Below are 23,203 nucleotides of genomic sequence, written 5' to 3' on the forward strand. Positions count from 1 at the left end.
GCTGTTGCCAAACTTGTCATTATACTCCTAATGGACTAGATTTTGCCCTGATGATAATGATTATTACCGCTCTATGCATTGTACCAAATTCAGGATCTGTTTATGTTGCAGAAGGCCTTGGTAAAAGGCTTGAATTTCTGAGAATTTGCAATGGTAACATAAGTTTGTGCTTCTACAGGGAACAGGAGGAATAAGATTTTACCGGTGGCCAGCTTGCTTAAAAATGTTGTATGTCCCATTTGAGCTCAGTTGCTCAATTCTTTATTATAAAAATAAATTATTTATTATAAAAATTTCTATTATTTTAATATTTTTATAAATATGTTAAATTACTTTTTGCTTGGGCGGTCGAAGATCAAATGGACCCTGCATTGATTTGGAATATGTTGACGAATGGAAGGTCTACATATATCCTCCGATAGAGGCTGCGCCCATAACACACAGTGAAGGAGGAAGAAAAGAAAGGAAAATAAAAAAAAAGTAAAAGGATTTAAAGCAATCGCAAACAAACCCTTGAAGAAGCTCATCTTGCAAAGGCGAGTGCATCAGAACAATCAACATAAACATCGAGACGAGGGAAAGGAAAATCAGTCGTCTTCCTCATCTTCAATTCTCTCTGCCACGTCTTCAGCGATGTTGTCCTCCAAAGCATCCACGCCCTCAGCTATTGCTAGTCCGCCCAATACTCCGGCGACCGCACCCACAGCCAATCCCGTCCCCATCCCCATGCCAGACTTCTTCTTCTTCTCCTCCACCACCACTGTCTGCCCGTACGTCCCTTGGCCGTATCCGTAAGTTGGTTCCTGATACCCATACGCCGGCTGCCCGTACGGGGAGTGGCTGTAGGGAGCTGCATTGGAGTAGTAAGGATCAGGTGGAGGTGCTCCGTAGGCCGGTGGATCGGCGTAGCCTGCTCCTCTGGTTCCCGGCGGCGGCGGCACGCCGTAAGGTGCTGTGTAGTAGGGCTCCGGCGCACGGTAACGCAAATCCCTCACGGAGACCTCGACATCGACCTTGCCCTGAGGGCGCCCGGAGGGACGGCGGAGCTCGAGAGTGCGGAAGGCCTCGACGCCGAAGCCGACGTCATCGACGACGTCGCGGAGGAAGAGGCGAGCGGAGCCTACCATAGGCTTGGTGTCGTCTTCGTCATCGGATTTGACGTGGACGATGTCGAGGTAGAGGGCGGAATCATCGATGGAGGAGGGCACTGGAATGTGGAGAGTCTCGTTCCAGGAAGGAAAGGTGTCCCCGTCGTGGTCGACTTTGGTGGAGCACTTAGCGTTAGGTTCCACCCAAACCACGGCGTATGGCTTCAGAGAGCCGTGGCGCCAGTTCACGTTCTTCAGATCTTTGGCGGAGGAGATCTTGAGCTTGAGCTCGAAGCGAGGGGCCATCGGAGGAGAAATCTGGGAATTCCGGAGAAAAGAAAAATGCTCTTCACTGTCAAATGGCTGCCACAATGGGGTGGGTATTTATTCAGAAAAATCTGCACTTTAATTGGTGAGAGAAACTCTTCAACTGTTCCTTTTTGATACCTACTTACCTAGTACGTTGTCAACTACGGAAAAAACTTACGAGGAGTGTGGGGCCCATCAATTGACTAACACCCACACCTGGCGGTTTCTCACTCTAGTTTGGGTGCGGTTGGCCTGTGCCCACTGCCCACCGGTGTAACCGGAAAATGCCGGTGTGGGTGGTGGGTGAGCTCATGTGAACGGGGAGGAGACCGGTTTGTCCACGTCAGTAATATCTTCTAGAAAAAGGTCAATTAGCCACACCATTCCCACGCGGAGCGGACAAGGCGGCACATGGCCCGGCCCTTGTCCATCTTACATATTTTAAGCCCCTCAAAAGCTTAACGGGCACGCCAACCAATGTTCAGTATCAGATAGGCAACTTTAATAATAATAAAATATTTTTTTTAAACTAATAATAATAATAATAAATTTATGATGGTCTTTAAATAATATTATTAATGTCCCCGGTCTTTAAATAACTTCATTATCAACGTGGTGGAGGAAAAGGGACTTAGAGTGAGTTTTAACGCGTTTCTCCCTAAAATATTATAAATGACCTTTTTTTATAATTTTCTAAGGTGTTATCTAATAAGTTTTGTCAAACTTCTCCTTTTTTTAAACCTTTTTTATTGAAATTATTTTTTAAAGTAATTACCAAATAAACTCTTAATACAAAAAAAATGTTTTTTTTAAAAAAAATATTTCCACATTTAATAAAATTATTTATAGTGTGGATCATCATTTGTCATTCTTTAAAAAAAATATTAATATTGCGTGAAGATACATGTGAATGAGAGGGAATTGCTATAAATATATTCAGAGTCATTTGACAGTGATTTTATGAAAGTGATTTTAGTTTAAGAAGCATTTTTGATAAAAACTTTAGATGTTTGACAAATTTTAAGAAATACTTTTAAAATTTTGAAAAATTATTTGTAACATTGAAAAATCACTTGTAATATTTTTAGAAAAAAACTTCAATTATAAACATTTTAAATAGAAACATTATCAAATACACTATTAGGAGGGTTTTGGTACATGATAATGGAATGAAAATGAATATTTTGTTTTTATTCTTATTTTTTTTTGAATAAAAATGAATTTGATGATTCAATTTATAATGTTTGGATGAACCTAAAAATTCAATATTAGAATGACTATTTGTTTCTATTCTAATGTTTGGTAATGATAGGAATGTGAATGAAAGAAATAAATCGATGATAATACCTTTACACGTGGTTTCAAATAATTTTTTTTAATTTTCATTTTAAAGAATAAATTTTGAGAGTTTTTTTTTTTTTTTTTACTAAATAATAAAACTAAAAAATTATAATAATCTTATTATTGGATGAAGAGGAATTAGTGCATGATGAATGAAATTTAAGGGTAAAATAATAATTTTAAAATATTTTATATTTTTCTTACCAGATGAATAAATCTGTATACCACCCATTTTGCGATGAATTGAAATTTCACTTATAAGTGAGATTTGATTTTGGTGAGAATGATTTTTTATTCTATTCCATTCCCTACCTTCATAAAACCTATCCAATCATGGGAACGAAGGAGAGAATGAATGAGATATCTATTCCCACTTCTTATTTACACTCCTTAAAACTAAGAGTCTATTTGATAGTGTTTTTAGAAAACACTTTTAACTAAAAAATGTTTTTGAAAATAAATAAATAAAGTGCCTGACAAAATTAAAAAACATTTTTAAAAATTTTAAAAATAACTTATAATATTAAAAAATCAATTATAATGTTTTCTTGAGAAAACATAAGATGATTGATTCTTTTAAAAACACTTTTAAAGAAAATACTTATACTAAAAATACTTCAAATAAAAATATCAAACAGAATATAAATTTATATTAAATTATATTTTAATAATGTGACAAGATTTTGATTTATTGATATGAATCAATTAAATAAAGTCCACCTTATTACAACTTGCATGAAATATTACTTCAAGTGTGAATGCAAATCTTCATTAATTAAATTCAAGCCATTTAAAAAATGATTTATACAACAAACTCACATGGGACTTTGTGTTCAAATACAAATCTTTATTAATTAATTAAATTTAAGCCAATAAAAAAAAAAGTGTCATATGATACTGCCAACTGATTAGGTAAAGCATTGGAATCAAATATTTTAAATTGTATTGAATAATGAACTCAGATTGAATGCTTTATTGACTTTGTGATGTTGATGTCTCTTGTAGGAAACATGTGACCAATATTTGTTAATTTGCCATTACGAGTTACCTCCATTCAAATCATAATTGTTCAATTGCCTAAATAGGGTTATTTTATTAAAAGGGTTGTTTAAAACCCAATTTTAGAAATCTAACACTATCGTTTTTTTTTTTACCATATTTTGACTAAAATATATATATATTTTTTTTATAAATTTTTTTTTTTTTTTTTTTTTTTGTAAAATTATAAAGTGAAATGAGAAGAAAATAAGAAAGATAAATTAAAATGTATGAAGAAAATAAAATAGATTTTCATTAAAGGTATTTCCTTTCACAAAGAGATATACATCAATAAGGATGATAATCTACAAGTTCCCATAATTCGATAAATTCTCATATTTTTTAACACTTCCCCTTTGATGATCATAAGAATATGATATCTGCCTCATTAAAAACCTTGTCAATAAAACTCAATGGGACAAAACCTGGACGAAGGAAAAAAAAAATACAATATATCCATATTAGCATTCTCCCCTCATGCAAACATGATTATGATTTCTTCAACATTTCAAATGGTAAATCTCTCAATCTTCGCATTTCAATGTCATACCTTAACTTTTTCAATGTGGTTGAAGGTAACGCCTTTGTGAATAGATCTGCTAAATTATTGCATGACCGAATTTGTTTAACATCAATCTCACATTTCTTTTGGAGCTCATGAGTATAGAAGAATTTAGGGGAGATATGTTTAGTTCTGTCATCTTTTACGAATCATCATTTAATTTGTGCAATACAAGCAACATTATCTTCATGTAACACGGTTGCATTGCTTCTGATGGAAGGTAATCCGCATGTTTCTTGTATATGTTGGATCATTGACCTTAGTCATACACATTCATGACTTGCTTCATGAATTGTAAGAATTTATGAATGATTTAAAGATGTGGCTAGCATTGTTTGCTTGACTGATCTCCAAGATATTGTCGTTCCACTATAAGTAAAGACATATCCCATTTGAGATCGAGCTTTATGAGAATCTGAAAGATACCCTGCATCTGCATACCCAATCAATTGTGATTTTGATTCTTTTGAATAATATACACCCATGTCACTTGTTCCACGGAGGTATCGCAATATATGTTTAATCTCATTCCAATGTCGTTTAGTTGGGGTAGAACTGTATCTTGCTAGTAAGTTGATAGAAAATGCTATGTCTGGTTTAGTACAATTTGCAAGATACATTAGTGCACCGATTGCACTGAGATATGGTACTTCTGGACCAAGTAATTTTTCATTTTCTTCTTTAGGACGAAATGGGTCTTTGTTCACTTCAAGTGAACGAACAACCATAAAGGAATTGATTGGATGTGATTTGTCCATATAAAATCATTTTAATACTTTCTCTATATATGTCGATGGATGGACTAATATGCCATTTGAACAATGCTTGATTTGCAGGCCAACGCAATATCTTGTTTTCCCCAAGTCCTTCATTTCAAATTCCTTTTTTAAATAATTAGCTGCTTTTGTGAGCTCTTCAGGAGTTCCTATAAGGTTTAAATCATCCACATACACTACAATTATTGTAAGCCCAAATTTTGATTTCTTGATAAAAACACATAGGCAAATTGAATTATTCATATATCATTCTTTTAACAAATACTCACTCAAACGATTATACCACATATGTCCAAATTCCTTTAATTCGTTCAAAGATCTTTGTAATTTGATTGAGTACATGTTTCGAGGTTTTGGATTAGTTGTTTCAAGCAATTTGAATCTTTCAAGGATTTTTATATATATGCAGTATTTATAGACCCATATAAATAGGTTGTAACAACATCCATAAGATGCACATCTAGTCATTCAGAGACTGTTAAACTTATCAAGTATCAAAGTGTGATTGAATCCATTACAAGGGAATAAGTTTCCTCAGTCTATATCAGGTCTTTGAGAGAAACCTTGAGTAACAAGTCGTGCTTTATATCTTATGATTTCATTATTCTCATTTTGTTTTTTCACAAAGACCCATTTATATCCAACAGGTTTTATGTTTCCAGGTGTTTGAACTACAAGTCCAAATACCTCTCGTTTTGTTAACGAGTTTAGCTTTGTTTGGATTGCTTCTTTCCATTTTGGAAAATCATTCATTTTTCGACATTCATTCACAGTTTGTGGTTCTTGACATTCATCATTTCTCATGATGTCCATAGCCACTTGGAATGCGAATATATTATTTATGATAATGTCATTACGGTCCTTTGTTTCTCCTGTGTGACTCATTGAGATCTCTTCAGTTCTAGATACCGATATTTGATCAATTTGTGCCTCTTCAGGACCTAACTGTTTGTCAAGTTGGGTTTCATCATTTGACCCTTTCATATTTGTGAATTCTTCAAGAGTACTAAGTTTTTCATATGTTGTTCATTTTTTTTTTCTAAGAATTAAATCCTTTGAGTCAATAAGTCTACCACACTTTAGGCGTGTCTTAGATTCATTTGCTATGGCATTCTCCAATTGTCCTTCAGGGACATCAATATGTGCTGGGACGTTCACAGTTGGCACGTGTGACTTTGTTACTTTCTTTATATCTATGAAAATATCAGGTAATTGATTTGCAAGTCCTTGCAAATGAAAAATCCTTTGAACTTCTAACTCACATGGTCTTGTGCAAGGATCAAGATGAGACAAGGAGGGTACATACCATGTAATGTCTTTCCATTCTTTGACTTGTCTCCCCCTAATAGCGGGAAAACATTTTCATCAAAATGACAATCTGCAAAGCGGGCAATAAAAACATCACCTGTGATTGGTTCAAGATAATGGATAATGAAGGGAGAATTAAAACCAACATATCTACCAAGTTGACGTTGATGTCCTAACTTGGAACGTTGAGGTGGAGCTATGGGAACATAGACAGCACAACCAAAAATACAAAAATATGAAACATTTGTATTAGGAATTTGAGGCTAATCTAACCTATGGTAATCAACCTAGAGGGGATGGTGAATAGGGTGATGGTCTCTTTTCACAAATTTAAACAAGTGAATGCAAGAGACAATTATATGCAAGTATATTATAATCAATATATAGACAATTGCATATAAATTAAAGAGTAGGGAAGAGAGAATGAAAACACAAGAGTTTATAGTGGTTCGGCGCAACCCGACCTACATCCACTCTCCTCTAGCTTCAATCCCGAGCTTGAGGTTCCACTAATCCAAGGCTTCCAAACCAAGCATTCAAGCAATACAATTGGATTATGGTTCCAATTCACCCTCTTGGACTTTTGGCTCCAAGCATCCTTTACACTTCTCAAGAGATATCCCACTCTTGAACAACCCCTCAAATGATACCTCACACTTGAGAAACTTCTTCTCAAAGATTTGCAAATGAATGATCTCTCAAAAATCCTAGCACAAGAACTTTAAGCTCAAATGATACAAGAAAAACTAGGATTGAATGGTGCACTAAAGATATGCAAGTTTTGAAACAATGGTGCACTCAAAAATACTCTTCCAAGGCTCAAATATAATCAAGAAAGATTTGGGAAGGTTAAACTCTTGAATCAATGAAAATTGGAGCCTTTTTATAAGAGAAAAAATTCATACTAGCCGTTGGGGGTTCGATCGGTCGAGCTAGGGGTCGATCGGTTGACTAGCTATTAACATTTAATGCTTGGCAAGTGACCGTTGGGCCTCAACCAGACCTCAACCGGACCTCGACCAGACCTCAACCGGTTGAGGTTCAACCTTGACCGAGAAGAGAAGGCCAGTGGGAGAGAGAGAAACTTTTTGGCCTCCCTCAACTAGTTCTCGACCGGACGAGCACAATCGGTCAACCGATTGAACCGGTTGAGCCATTTTTTGGCTCAACACCCAACCTTTTTCAACTTAAAACCTTTTAACACAAGTTTGAAAATCATTTAACACAAGGTTTTAGTTGAAAACATGAAATCATCCAATTCTTAAGATATTTAAAACAATATTACTCTTGGATGATTTTGGTGCATAAATAAAGAATGAAATGCATGAAAGTCCTAGTGCACCAACAACCTTACAAAGAGATCTTATGAAGCTTTGGTCTTAAAAAACTCTTCTCTTTGAGGTGGTCTTCTTCTTCATGATATCTCCTTGGCTTGATTTGTCTTTGTAATTGCCACTTTGGAAATCGTCTTGCCTAATCACACTTGAAATATGATCATTAGTTTTAAACCTTGTTTTATTATCATCAAAATCAAGATTAACCAAACCTTGGTTTCACAATTTGGTTGGGATCCTAAAGCAAGTTGTAAAGGTGAGCAATCATGATTAGTTGTAAGGTGAATTCGAATTAAAGTGGCAACATGAAAAATAGCATGCCCTTAAGCAGACAAAGGTAATTTTGTTCTCAAGAGGAATGGTTTTGCAATCAATTGCAAACGCTTAATTAGAGATTCAGCTAATCCATTCTGAGTATAGGTGTGAGAAACAAGATATTCAACATCAATACCAACCGACATACAATAATCAAGAAATGTTTGAGAGGAAAATTCACCAGCATTATCAAGACGAATTGTCTTAATAGGATGATCAGGGAATCGTGCCTTGAGTCGAATTATTTGAGCAAGTAACCTAGCGAAGACAATATTTCTAGTTGAAGAAGACAAACATGAGACCAACGAGTTGATGCATCAATTAAAACCATAAAATAACGAAAAGGTCCACTAGGTGGATGAATAGGTCCATAAATATCACCTTGAATATGTTCTAGAAAGGTTGATGATTCATATTCAACCTTGGTAAATGATGGTTTAATAATTAATTTGCCTTGTGAGGAAGCAACACAATTGTAATCATTGGGCATCAGAATCTTCTGATTCATCAAGGAATGCCTTAAAGAATTGTTGATGATACGACGCATCATGGACAATCCTAGATGACCAAGATGCCATATCATAAAGGTTTTTAAGTCATAGAACTTCTAGTTCATGACAACATATGACTCAATGGGTCTAATGATTGTTTGATATAACCCACAAGAATAAGAAGGAAGCTTTTCCAAGATGTGTTTTCCCCCAGAAATAATTAAAGTAATGAGAAAGTATTCATTACTATCATTATTCATAGTTTCAATGTGATATCCATTTCAGCAAAAATACTCGAAACTAAGAAGATTTCACTTGGATTTAGTAGAATAAAGGGCATCATTAATGTGGATTTTAGTTCTTCTAGGTAAAATAATAGTTGCTCTTCCAGAGGCTTGAATCAAGTCTACAGGACCTAATATTGTATTAACATTAGACTTAACCAACGATATGTTGAAAAAATATTTTTTATCACGAAGGAATGTGTGTGTTGTGGCACAATATGCAAGACATGCATCTACATTGGATGTCATATGATGTACCAAGGTATGAGAAAGATCCATGTATCTTCAAGTATAAATAAACAGATGAATTTAAATAAGAAATAATAAAATGTGAAATAAATTATAAAATATGAATAATAAACAATGTGTTTAAAGATGATAACAAAATAAACCTATTTGCAAAGAACTAAATAAGAACATAACATTTAATCATAACAAACATTTCCATCACCAATTAGATGGTCAATTTTTCCATTAAGATTCTCAAAAAAATTTGAAACATCTAAATGGGTTAGATCTATTAGGCCATCACTATCAATGAAGTTCATTTCAACTTCATTTCCTTTTGCTTTTATTGAGGCTTGATAAAGGAAAAATGTTTTGGAGTACGAGAAGTACGTGACCAATGTCCTTTCATGCCACATCTATGACACTTATTCTCACAAGTATGTTTACTTTGTGGTTCTATCCCCTTTTTAGGCTGTGTCTTTGAATTATTCCACTTCTGGTGGTTTGAGTTGTTTTTTTAACTTTGAGAACCACTACGATGAGAAGAATTGTGTTTACCACGACCTCGACCGTGACCACATCCTCGACCTCGTCCATATCCATGTCCTTGTCCATGTCGAAGGGTTTGAACAGATGTGGCATTGGCTTCAGGCAATGGTATAGACCCAATAGGACGAGATTGATGGTTTTTCAATAATAGCTCATTATTTTGTTCAGCCACAAAAAGACATGAGATCAATCCTGAATATTTAGTGAAACGGCGTTCTCGATATTGTTGTTGTACATTCGAGACATGAAAAGTCGTGAATGTTCTTTCAAGCATATCTTCTTCAGTGACTTTTTTTCCACACAATTTTAATTGTGAGCTAATTTTGAATAGGGTCAAGTTGTAGTTACTAATAGACTTGAAATCTTGTAATCTCAAGTACATCCAATCATAGCGTGCCTTTGGAAGGATTATGGTCTTTTGGTGGTCATGTTGTTCTCTTAGATTATTCCAAAGGATGAAAGAATCTTTAACCATAAGGTATTCACCTTTTAATCCTTCATCAATGTGATGGCGAAGGAATATTAAAGCTCTAGTGCAATCCTGTAAGGATGCGTCATTTCCTTCTTTAATGGTATTTTCAAGATTCATCGCATCTAGATGAATTTCAGCATCTAGAACCCAAGATAAGTAGTTTTTGCCCGAAATATCGAAGACAACAAATTCAAGCTTTGCAAGGTTTGACATTATCTAAAAGCCATATATAATATTAATCAGAGAAATATTTCAATTATTATAATAAACTATTAATAAAATGTTTAACAATATTTCAAATAAACAATATCTAAAAATATGAAATAAGAATTAAAATTTAATATATATATATATTTCTTTTTTATAGCTTCAGACTATGATTATTTTATCATAACAAAAATGTGCAAAGTAATATATACCTTCAAGCTATAAATTATTTTATGTAAATTTGTGCATAACTTCGAGCTGTGAACTTCCATTATGTAAATTTGTAAATAACTTTAGGTTATGAATATTTATTTATTTATTTTATAGCTTCTGGCTATACAATATTGTTTGGTATAACATCCAGTTATACCGTATAATTAAAAATAAATAATTAGGGATCATATACATAATTTTTGGTCATGTATCTGTAATTCTGTAGTTTTTCCCCATAACTTCTGGTTATAGGAATTGCACATATTTTTCATAACTATTGGTTATGAATTTACCCCATAATTTATAATTTACCCCATAACTTCTGGTTATAGGGATTATACATATTTATGTATTCAAATAAAATAAATGAAAATAGAGATCAAATGGTAATAAAATAGAAAATCATGATATAAGTTTATCACATATCTTTTTGTGAGAAAGAAGAAAGAAGAGTCTTTTTATTTATCTGAATAGAGAAAAAATCTTTCTATTTCTTTTGTAGAGACTAGTCGAAGTATCTCCCTTTTATAGGAAGTCACAAAGAGATATACATCAATATAAATGATCATCTACAAATTCCCATAATTCGATAAATTCTCATATTTTCTAACATTTTTTTAAACCTACATGTATTACAAATATGAGGATTATTTATCTTTTTTAACCAATCAATTCAACATAAATATCACTTGGTATACTAGAATTAAGGATAAAAATACTAGAAATTTGTGAAATATTGGCAATTGAATTTTATAAAAATATTTAGAAAATAAAAGAAAAAAAAGTTCATATAATGAAAATTGATTAAAATTTATAAAAATATTAAAAAAAATCTAAAAAATGATAAAACGGATAAATCAAAGCAAGTATACCTGAGTGGTTCATAGAATAATATAGAACCAATAAAGGGAAAATAACTTTAGTTTCTCTAATTTTTAAATAAAAATTTAAAGTGATAAATATGATATTAGGATACTAGGTCAATTAATCGGCCAAAAATAACTCTAACCGCATCATAACCATCGTATTATACTGAGTGCAATGAACATCATGGTTTTAAAACATGTTTATACGGTTAAAATATACTCATACATGTATAGTGTCAAGAAAATTTTTTCCCATTCAATATGACATGTTATATAAATAGTGTTGGCAGATCGGAGGGTTGGCCGCATCCATCAACTCCCCTTGTGTTCGCCGTGGGCGCTTGGGTGAATGCACTATAAGGCTAGGGTATGCGCATTTCCTAAACCTTAAGCAAGTTTCAAGACTTGGAGAACTATGATTGCTTAGTGAGTCCCGATGTGCAAGCATTATAGCAGCTACAAGAAGAGTTTCAGCTAGCATCAAATTGTTCATGTAAATTTGGTATAACTCTTTACCCCATATCCTTGTCCTGTTAACAGCTGCAACCACACCAAAAACCTTCAACGGGATGGCTAAGCAGGTCTGATATAACCCTCTGTTCCACAACTTTACCTTGTCAAGAAATCCAAACTGAGACATTTGGTCTTCCTCTGAAACTTCATAAATTAAAAAATCTATATGGAGATTATCACACATCTTGTTGAACAAATCCACAATCATGTCGTCATCTTCTTCACATAAAATGAACTTTTGCATAATTGCTACACTCTCAGGGTCCTGAAGCAATCCTCGGTACAGGCAAAGAAATTTGGCAATTTCACCATTGTTACAAATGCCAGGGGTTCATAACCAGCCATGTTCAGAAATGTGTGTTTGAAATGCTCACAAATACTGAGGCGAGGAAGAGCAAGAGTGGCAGTTTTCCAGCAAAAACACACACCACCAACCAAAAATCCAATTCCTTTCTTTGGCACAGCCTCAACAATTTTTATTCTTCTCATAAGCAATTCTTTGGCAGAGTATAGAACAAAGCCATCATCCCAAGGATATATGTAATCCACAAGATATCTCGTCCTCAATAAATCAAGCAAATGCAGGGGATTTCCATCAAAGAGATCATCAGAAACCTTCAAAGACAAGTTTTCACACATTACAGTAGCAAGAAACATATTAATCATGAACCTTCCGTTTTTTTCCCCTCTGAAAATTAAAGAACTGAATTTGTCAACTAGCGGCCATGGTAACTGATTGTCCGCAATCAACAGATTCCTCGCGCAGGTTTTAAGCATTGAGGAGTCAAAATTCGTTATCCCAAACCAGTTTGTAGAATCTAAATGACCCAAAACTTCTTTTTCATAAAGATAAACCACAAATACAACGAAAAACACATCTCTATAGATCATTTCCTCAAAGTCTATCTGAACTCTCGCTCTAACATCAGCCGGATAGAAGCAACGTATTTGGGAAAGAAGCTCTCTCACCTCAGGTTCAAATTTCTTCAATTCAGGCGATTTCTCAATCAACTCTGCCTTACACGCTTCCATCCGCCTCAGGTTCTCATTTCCATGGTTATAAGGCCCAACAGCCAAAACAATAGGTCGAAAGGAGTTCTCATTTCCATGGTTATAAAGTGTGATTAAAGGGTCAAAGCTTAACCCTAATTGATATTCATCCATGTAAATATATAGTACATCAAGCAAACCTAATTAAGGGAAAACCGTGAGTTTAGGAAACATTCCTAAACAATGTCGTAAGTTTAAGAAACAATCCTAAACAATAGCTCCTAGAATATATCATAATATCTCAACATTTAGGAAACAATCCTAAACAATAGCAACTACTTTCCTAGAATATATCATAATATCTCAACACCCTCCCTCAAGTTGGAGCATGAGGTTCAAAAATGCCCAACTTGGCAAGAAGATAATCAAATTGTTTCTTTCCAAGAGCCTTTGTAAAAATATCCGCCAATTGTGTAACAGTAGGAACATATGACGGAGCAATCAAACCATCTGTTATCGCATCTCGAACAAAGTGACAATCAACCTCAATGTGTTTGGTGCGTTCATGAAATACTGGATTTTTGGCCATATGAAGGGCTGACTGACTATCACAAAAGAGCTTGATTGCCTTTGGGTGGTGCACACCCAAGCTCAGAAGCAACCCCTTCAACCATTTGAGCTCACAAGTAACTGCTGCCATAGCTCGGTATTCCGCTTCTGCAGACGAGCGGGAAACTGTGTGTTGCTTCTTTGTCTTCCAAAAAATAGGAGATTGCCCAAGAAACACAAGCCATCCGGACAAAGAGCGTCTAGTGACTGGACATGCTGCCCAATCAGAATCACACCAACCCTGCAAGGACAAATCACTATCTGCACGTAACAAGATACTCTGACCTGGAGTACCTTTCAAATAACGAACGACTCTCAAAGCCGCCTCCCAATGCTCAATTCTAGGCTCCTGCATAAATTGAGATAATATATGAACCGAGTAGGCCAAATCTGGACGGGTCACTGCCAGATAAATGAGTCGACCTACTAATCTACGATAGGACTTAGGGTTCGACAAGAGCTCCCCATTTGCGAGTCCTAATTTGTGATTTTGCTCGATCGGGAAGCCACACGGCTTGGCTCCCAATAATCCGGCCTCCGATACAATGTCAAGTGTGTACTTGCGTTGACACAAGAACAAACTAGCCGAACTCCTGGCCACCTCGATTCCGAGGAAATACTTCAAAACACCAAGATCTTTCATCTTAAAACAATCACTGAGATAGGCTTTAAAGGTCTTAAGTGCAGCGGAATCATTCCCAGAGATAATAAGATGGTCGACATACACTAGCACATTTATTTGAACATTGCCCTTAGTGTAAGTAAAAAGAGAATAATCAGAGTAGGATTGTAAGAAACCATATCCTTTAAGAGCCGTGACCAACTTGGCAAACCAACATCTCGGAGCCTGTTTCAACCCATAAAGTGATTTCCGTAACCTGCAAACCAAGTTCGGATCGGAACTCTCAAATCTTGGGGGTAGCTTCATATACACTTCCTCCTCAAGATCTCCATGCAAAAAGGCATTGTGAACATCCATCTGATGAAGTTCCCAATGTTTCGAAGCCGCAATAGCCAAGAAAGCACGCACCGTAGTCATTTTGGCAACTGGAGAAAAAGTCTCATGATAATCAATACCGGCTTCTTGATGATTCCCCAAAACTACTAATCTGGATTTGAGCCTTTCAATATCACCGTTTGAGAAGTACTTGGTTTTGTAAACCCACTGACTTCCCAAAGCACGCTTACCCTTTGGAAGAGGTTCAAGAGTCCACGTACCATTTTCCTCCAAAGCCCGAATCTCCTCATGCATTGACTTTTGCCAACCGACATCTTTCATAGCCTCTTTAAATGACTTAGGATCATTGCTCGAAATAATAGCTGCAAGAAACTTTCGATAATGTACAGAAAAATTGTCACAATTTATATAATGTGCTATGGGATAAGGAGTATCTGAGGGATGCTGTGGAGACGGAGTGGCGGGAGATGGACATTCAGCAACCACCGTATGAGTAACAAAATCTCGTAATAGAACCGAAGGAAATTTATCCCTCATTCCCTTTCCCATAGGAGCAGACTGCCCATTGCTTGTATTGTCAAGCCCAAGTGAATCAAGCCCAACAGTGGGAACAACTTCCGGCCCAGGTGAAAGATCTTGGTGGGCTTGGGGTTCAGGTTGGATGAGGTTGGGATTTTGTGTTTGGGCTTGTGGGTTAGGTAAATCAGCATCATCATCGACAAAATCAGCAAAATCACTATCAATTTCAACATTTACCGTAGGCACAATGTTGTCCGGAATAATATTCACAGCACCCGGGTTACCAAACGGAAAAACATCCTAAAAAAACTTGACATCACGAGAAACAAATAATTCCTTGGTGTCCAAATCAAACAACTTTCATCCCTTCTTTCCAAACGGGTAACCCAAAAACACACATTTTCTACTTCTACTTGCAAATTTGTCACCTTTGGATTTTTGATCATGAGCAAAACTAAGACAACCAAAGGTATGAATTGCCGCATATGAAGGAGGGGTACCAAATAGGATTTCAAATGGTGTTTTATTGTGTAACAAAGGAGAGGGAGTGCGGTTTATTAAATGAGCAGCGACAAGAACACTTTCGCCCCAAAAATAAATAGGCAAATTTGCTTGAAAGCGTAATGCCCTCCCCACATTTAAAATATGCTTGTGTTTTCTCTCAACCCTCCCATTTTGTTGCGGAGTTCCCACATAAGAAGTTTGGAATAAAATGCCAGTTGCAGAAAAATAGTCAAGTAGGCATTTAAATTCCGTACCATTATCACTTTGAACAACTTTCACTGTTTGAGAAAATTGTCGATCTACCATTGCAATAAAAGACATAAACATCCGAAAAACTTCTGTTTTATCGACCAACAAATAAATCCACACAGCTCTTGAGAAATCATCAACAATAGTTAAAAAATAACGAGCTCCACAAGAAGAGACATGTTTATAAGAGCCCCACAAATCACAATGTATTTTCTCAAAAATTCTAGTTGCCTTATTGTCACTTAAAGGAAATTTGTCTCTAGGATGCTTAGCACGAAAACATATTTCACAAGCTTTGTTTAAACTACCCTTAAGATTGCTAACTGGAGGAAGTAACTTCACTACTTTCTCTGAAGGATGTCCCATCCTTTTGTGCCACAACTCCAAAGTGGAGGCTGCGTTGTGGACAGAAACATGTTGTACCGAATCACTTTCAGCTCCACCGAAGTAGTAAAGTCCATCTCGCCCAACTCCTGTTCCAATCAGCTCCCTGGTGTGGTCCTGTATAGCACACATATAAGAGTTAAATTGGACAATACAATGTAAGTCATCAGTCAATTGTGAAATCGAAAGTAAATTGCAATTGAGTTTCGGCACATAAAGAACGTTTTGAAGAGTGATGTTATTCGACAAACGAACGGAACCGGATTGGGTCGCAACAACAGATTCACCATTAGGAAGGCCAACCGGACACTCAAACAACGCTATAGTATCAAATAACCAAGATAAATCACCGGTCACGTGATGAGTTGCCCCGGTGTCAATGATCCATGACTTCGTGTCAAACTTACCATTCAACCTGTCATCCGGAACTTGAGCATTACCAATTAAGCCCGCAAGAGCTTTCCATTGTTCACCTTCCAAAAATTCGAACTTGCGGCGTGCCTCCAATGCCAACTGAATATCGGAAGCCCAATCATCGTAATTGTCGCCGTGTAAGCAAGTGGGAGTGATGAAGTCGCCTGGTCGGTCTCCTGTGCCGAGAAAAAAAGGTGAATTCATCTCCCTTTTAGGTAGCGGCAATGGTGGTTGTTCATCGTCGCCGGCCATTGTTTTATTGTGTGTGCATGTCAGTGCTCTGATACCATGTAAAGTGTGATTAAAGGGTCAAAGCTTAACCCTAATTGATATTCATCCATGTAAATATATAGTACATCAAGCAAACCTAATTAAGGGAAAACCGTGAGTTTAGGAAACATTCCTAAACAATGCCGTAAGTTTAAGAAACAATCCTAAACAATAGCTCCTAGAATATATCATAATATCTCAACATTTAGGAAACAATCCTAAACAATAGCAACTACTTTCCTAGAATATATCATAATATCTCAACAGAACCCTACGTATCACAGCAGAAGTTCCTCTTTCCGACGATCGTTCAGCTTTGAAATCCATATGCTGCTCCGCCATGGCCTTCAAAACTAAACTCTCTTCTCCCACAGAAAAATATATCCACTGTGGAAAATCCAAAACTCCACCAACCTCGACACCCGGCCTGAGACTCACTGTGATTCTCAGACGCATGTGAATATGAATTCACCCCTTCTTTAGTTATATGATATTTTTAAAAGTTATTTTTGAAAAATATATAAAAATAATTTAAACTATTTTTCAAATAAATTTTTTTGTTTTTTAAGTGCTATTAAAAATTTAAAAGATGCTTATCTACGAAGCAATATAAATTCTTTTTAAAAATACTTTTAAAATTTTGTCTGAAAAGGAATTTTTAGATTATAAGTATTTTTTAAAATCACTATAAAACACACTAATTTTTTTTTTTAAATTACCTGAAAATTTTGTTTTTTTATAATCATATATAAAAAATCATTATTAAAAATTATTCTTTGAGAGATGTTTTGGAAATTATTTCCAAACAACTCTTTAATTAATTTCTCCTTTACACACTTGATGTGGACCATCCAACTAAATCCGTAATCTTCAATAAATTACAAATCATACAATTGTCTTTTTATTGATTCCATACAACACTGGTGGCACCGAGTCATCAAATTTGACTGTTTCCGTTTTTGTTATTGTTCAAATGTTGACATTTCTTGTCTATATGTCACGCGTCATATGTTTTTCCTATCCCTGCTTTTCTTTTGATCACCAAAATCTCATAATTTTAACTTTGCTGTTTGCACCCAATATTTTTTGGAAACTTTTCGAGCCACTCTAAAGTTTAGCATATTAAAATTTTGGCCCCTCAAATTTTGTAACATAACCATGAGGTAGTACCCATTTTGAAAAAATTTCATACTTACTTTAAAATTTGACACACCACACATAAAAAATATGTATTTTTAAATAAAAATACTTTTCCCTTCCAAATGATAATTTCTTTAAATTTTCTATAAACTCTAATTTTTTTTATTTATTATTATTTTTTTTTTGTGGATTGAAATTTTAGTTACATATGGAGAACATAAGTAGAAAAATTTAATAACAATTGAAGTATTTTTAAATTTCAAAATTTCTTCTAAAATAAAAATTATAGAATCCTTTAAGTTGTTTTCTTCTTAATATTTGGGTTTTTCTTTTATATTTGAAAATTTGAATAATATGAATTTTTTTATTATATTTAAGAAAAAAAATGAGTCTCCTAATTTTTTGCAAAGTTTAAAACTTACGTTTGAGAATTTTGTTTTAATACTCTTAAAACTTGTTATATTCTATAAACACTATTATTTAAAAAAAATATTGTATTAAAGGAGAAAGCGTGTTTTCATACACCCAATATGAAAAAAATTACAAAATAAAAACTTAAATTTATAAAATACAAAATTTAAATAATTATTTAAAAACAATTAACATTTCATACAATTTTTTTAATTAAATGTATGCAACTATTCTAGTACTACTCTTCATGATATAAGTACTTCCTTGGTGAGTAAATGAAACTTAAATTTTTTTTTAAATGATTCATATTTTATAATTATTTTTATGTAAGGGTGTGAAAGCACACTTTTTCCGATTATTGTTGTGAAAACAAACTTCTACATTAATATTACTGAAAATATGCATATCTCTTGCAGGCTGAGTTGAGACTTGAGGCTATAATATGGGCCTATTGGCCCAAAGCCCAATTGAGTCTGCTTGACAATTTCGGGCCAAAGCTCAGCCCGAGCTTGATTCTTAGCCCATCCAAATGTCAGTGCATCTCAAACCCTCTCAGGCCAGGCTTGGACTGATATTTTGAGCCTACAGGTGTTGAGCTTTAGCCTGTTGGCACAAAGGTCAGCCAATTTCATGCCACGGCTAGGTCCGATCTGCAGCTCAGCCCAGTCCAACTCAATAGCTGGAATAGCTAATCACGAATACATAAAAAAAAAAAAAAAAAAAAGAACATATGGTTTTTTTGGCAACAAGAACAATTTTTTATTCTCCAAAATAAAAAAAAATCGTTTGACAATTAATTATTTTTTAAAAAAAGATAGAAATAGAATATAGGATTCTTTAGATAACATTTTTAAATTGTTTTTAGTTGGTTTTATTTGTTTTATGAGAATTATTATAAAAATTAATTATATAAATATGTAAAATGATTAAAAATAAAATATTAAATATAAAAATTATTTTTAAAACATATTTAAAAATATTAAAAACATGTTAAAAATATTTTAAAGTTTCTAAACAGACTTTTATTCTCCAAAATATTAAAAAACGTATTTTAAAAACTATTCTTAAAAACTGTTTTTTAAATTGTTTTTAAGAACAATTACCAAACAGAGTCATAGTGATTTATCCCATATGACAAAAATAACTTTAAATTAAAAAATTTGTTTAATATTTTCTAGTAAACTCACATTTAATTAAATTTCTATTAAAATTATCCTAAATTCTTATTTAAAATAATTCAAATCTCCTTAATGAAACTTTTTTGTGTGATCTACTTTCGAATACAAAAATGTTATTAAAATTTTTTAAAATCAAATTTATGATAAATCATTTTTTATTTCATTTTATTTTGTAAAAAATTCCTTTAAAAATTTAGTTGACATTTTATTCTTACTACTTTATTTTTCAATCACTAAGATTATTGAAACTTATATTTATAATTTTTTTATTAAATCAAATTTCATAAAATGTTTAAAACCTTTTTATTGAAAATTTTAGATATTTTGATTGTTAGCAATTTATATTATGTGCTTAACTAGGCAAATTAATTAATTTTTATTTTTTACAACATTTACTAATAATATTACGATGATTTGAGCTTATCAATAACAAAATATGTGAACCTTTTAAAATAATAAAAATATGTTAATATTTAATTCATTCAAATTTTGTTTTAAATGTTGCCCTTTATATATGTAAGGTTTTTCTAAAATTGCCTATAAAAATTATTGGTCCAAAATTTAGTTTGTTTTCATGCTATTGAATTATCCGGCTGAATAACATTTTGTTTATTACTTTCATTAAAAGTTGAATTTCAAAGAAAATTGGTGATTTTATCACTACAGTCTCGCATTGGAATGAAAGAAATAAAAAGTTTAATTGCGTCACAACACCATCATAATGAACTTTCGAATCATAGGATGATCAAGTGCTAATTAGGCTTCGATTCGAAGTGACATAAACCACTCAGATTCTCAAGATTGTATAGCTACAAGCAAATTAATCTTCTCAATTTATAATTTATACCTTTAAAACTTCACAAATCAGCTAAGAAGAATAAAAGCTTGCAAAGACAAGAATGTTTCTAGAGTTGGTTTCCAGCAAAAAATTTACTAACCTCCAAAAACATACAAAGAAAAAAAAAAAAGGAAAAGAAAAGAACTGATATTATGGAAAAGTTGTGGGTGAGTTGAGGCACCTGAACAATCAGTTGGATGCAATAGGGTTGGCCAAGTTTTGCTTGCTCAGAGCTGCAAATTGAATGAATCTTGGTATATGAATATGTAGTGATCCTGGGTATGCAAATTTCCATTCTCTTGGACCTCTCATCAATCCTATGAACAATGTAAATCAATTGTTTTGTTCAGAAGGGCCCTTGAAAGAAGAGTACAAGTGAAGATCTCAACATCAACATCAAATGCCTTTGCAAGTACTTAGAAATTAATTAATATGAATTCAAGTATTTGATGCATATAAAGGATACAAAACAAAAAGGGGCTTGATTCCAAGTTGAGAAAAGAATTCTTGGAAAAAGTAATGGATGTTAACATGAGCTATGCCATGATCAAAATCACCAGTTGTATGCAATTGATTTGAAATGAAATAAACACATAAATTGGATTAGAAAACAATATATTTGTAGAGTGCATGATATGTCTTATCATATAAAAAATCGAAAGAAAATAAAATAAAATAGAATTTTCATGTCATTCATTTAATTCCCTTCTCATCAATTCATATGCCATTTACTCAATTATTCGATCTTTAGTATAAGATAGTGTTTGTTTTTCGGTTGAATGGAAAAAACCAATTATATAATAATAGAGGAGTCCCTTGAAGAGTCTAGGTTTGCTTTTGCTAAATGCCGATGGATTAGTTGCAAGATGTTGAAGAACTGTCATATTGTTACCATCTTTCATGCTAATTAAATTTGAGTGCCTCTTCACAATCAACATTGCCAAGTCTGTTCAGTTTTATTTTTATTTAAATTAAAGGGGGTTAAAGTATGGAAATTAACCTAGAAATTATTTTTTTTTTTAATTTTTTTTTTTTGCAAAATAAGCAAACATATATATAAAAAAAGACATGTAGCATATGTGTAGAAAACATTATTAGAGTGAAAGAGAAGAAGGCTTTGAAAAAAAAAAAAGACTAGTGGAACTCACTAAAATGCTCAGTAATAATAGTAGTTATAAAATAATGAGAATAGATAATAAAATAAAATAAAAAAATAGAATAAGAACACATAAATTTACGTGAAAGATCCTAAATAAGAAAAATCATAGACAAAGGAGAAAAAAATCCACTATATTAAAAGATTGGCACAAGAGGGGAGAGTTGCGAGCAGTTATAACAGAAACATAATCATCATAATTTTAAAACTATATACATGCAAAAGTAATTAATAAGGTAGGTTTTAGACCTATCAGCCTAATCTCTCCGCTACTACAACAGACCCCTTAAAATTTTTATAATTATAACTTCACCATATATATTGCACTACGAGTTTTTTAGGTCAAATCAAATAAAATTATGATCACCAAACTCTAACAATAGCAATATAAAGAATAAATGTCTTATCTTTACTTTGGAACTGGTCTTTACTACACTCTTGATCACCGTATTTGTAAACTTTGTCCCCCATAAGCTTGAATATATGAATTTTCAAGAACTGAAGTCAAGAGATTATCCCGTACCATGGGAAAAAGGTTAATTTATGCCTGCTAGCTCTAAATTCTTCTCAATATTTTTAAATATTTTATTTGAAATTTCCTTGTTGGCTACTTTGATCTAAATTGACCAACAGTTCAACATGAATGTTGTTTTACATGTTCATAAAAGACTGTTATAAGAATATAATAATTCTTAAAGTATAATTTCTATGGCAAGCAATTAAATTTATTCTTCAACTATTAATAATTCTTTAAGTAAAATGTGCCATGCCGGGAATACAAATTTATTCTTGGATGATGAACTTTCAACTTTTGAAAACAACCATTAATTAAATTTATTCTTTGATGGTGAACTTTCAACTTTTGGAAACAATGCTTAATTATTTTTCAGTAAAAAATTTCTAGCCATCTACTTAATCTAAGTTGATTATGGCTATATTTGGTTCCCGAAAAGTACTAAAAAACAAAAAATGAATATTAAAGAAAATGATTTTCTCATATTTGGTTTTACCATAAAATTTTTAAATAGAATTAAATATAATTAAAATTAATTAAAAATTTATATATTTTAAAATAATTTAATTTTTATATAATAAATGAAACTAATTGAAACGAGTTTAAAGAAGCATATAAAAATAATTTATTAATTTTAAATTTATTTTTTATTTTTTTTATATTTTCATTTTTTCTCTTTATTTTATAGGAATCAAACATAGCATTATATGCTTTGGACAAGTTTAATAAAAGAAAAAGTCATTGGAATATAATAATCCTTGAAGTACAACTTAATGGGAATGCTACTTTAATCATGTGTAAAATGGAAAACAGCATTTAAACTTTGTTAACCTTATTAAGAACAAAAGTATCATAGGAAAACAACATTTAAACTTTGTTGACCTTATCAAGAACAAAAGTATCATATATATATATATAATCAAAGAAAGATATATGTTGATAATAAGAATTAAACATCATGCCCAAAAAGAAAATGATTGAAAAAATAAGCACAAAAATCATTATGATTGTTAAAAAACAAATTAAAGTTCTAAGTTTTGAAGGATTTATATGTAATACTATGTTACATTTATATTCCTTTCTTTGCTCAACACACACATATATATATACTACTCTCTCATCATGGTCTCAAACATTCTCTCATGGCGGCCTCCAGTGGTTCCAAACCAGACCAC

At 33.1% G+C, this 23,203-nt stretch overlaps 3 protein-coding genes across 3 annotated transcripts in view; 1 reads left to right on the forward strand and 2 right to left on the reverse strand.

The window, feature by feature from the left end:
• Positions 1-351: 351 nt before the first annotated feature.
• On the reverse strand, positions 352-1,504 carry LOC132252704 (protein SRC2-like). Its single transcript, XM_059733749.1, has one exon. The coding sequence runs from the start codon at positions 1,392-1,394 to the stop codon at positions 588-590; it is 807 nt and encodes a 268-aa protein (XP_059589732.1). The 5' UTR covers positions 1,395-1,504; the 3' UTR covers positions 352-587.
• Positions 1,505-12,143: 10,639 nt separating this feature from the next.
• On the reverse strand, positions 12,144-13,058 carry LOC104882218 (uncharacterized). Its single transcript, XM_010664493.1, has one exon. It carries the CDS (start codon positions 13,056-13,058, stop codon positions 12,144-12,146), a length of 915 nt encoding a protein of 304 aa, XP_010662795.1.
• A 10,112-nt stretch (positions 13,059-23,170) lies between these two features.
• LOC104882189 (uncharacterized) overlaps positions 23,171-23,203 on the forward strand; it is a 534-nt gene continuing 501 nt past the window's right edge. Inside the window, exon 1 of the mRNA XM_019225878.2 lies at positions 23,171-23,203. This exon is cut by the window's right edge and continues 501 nt beyond it. Within this exon, the coding sequence (XP_019081423.2) occupies positions 23,171-23,203 (33 nt within the window).

Source organism: Vitis vinifera, chromosome 16 (assembly GCF_030704535.1).
Source record: "Vitis vinifera cultivar Pinot Noir 40024 chromosome 16, ASM3070453v1".
In the NCBI taxonomy this organism is placed as follows: domain Eukaryota; kingdom Viridiplantae; phylum Streptophyta; class Magnoliopsida; order Vitales; family Vitaceae; genus Vitis; species Vitis vinifera.

What these genes read in the sequence shown, in the direction of transcription:
- LOC132252704 (XM_059733749.1), bottom strand. Translation starts at nt 1,394, where the DNA reads ATGGCCCCTCGCTTCGAGCTCAAGCTCAAGATCTCCTCCGCCAAAGAT.
- LOC104882218 (XM_010664493.1), bottom strand. Translation starts at nt 13,058, where the DNA reads ATGGATGAATATCAATTAGGGTTAAGCTTTGACCCTTTAATCACACTT.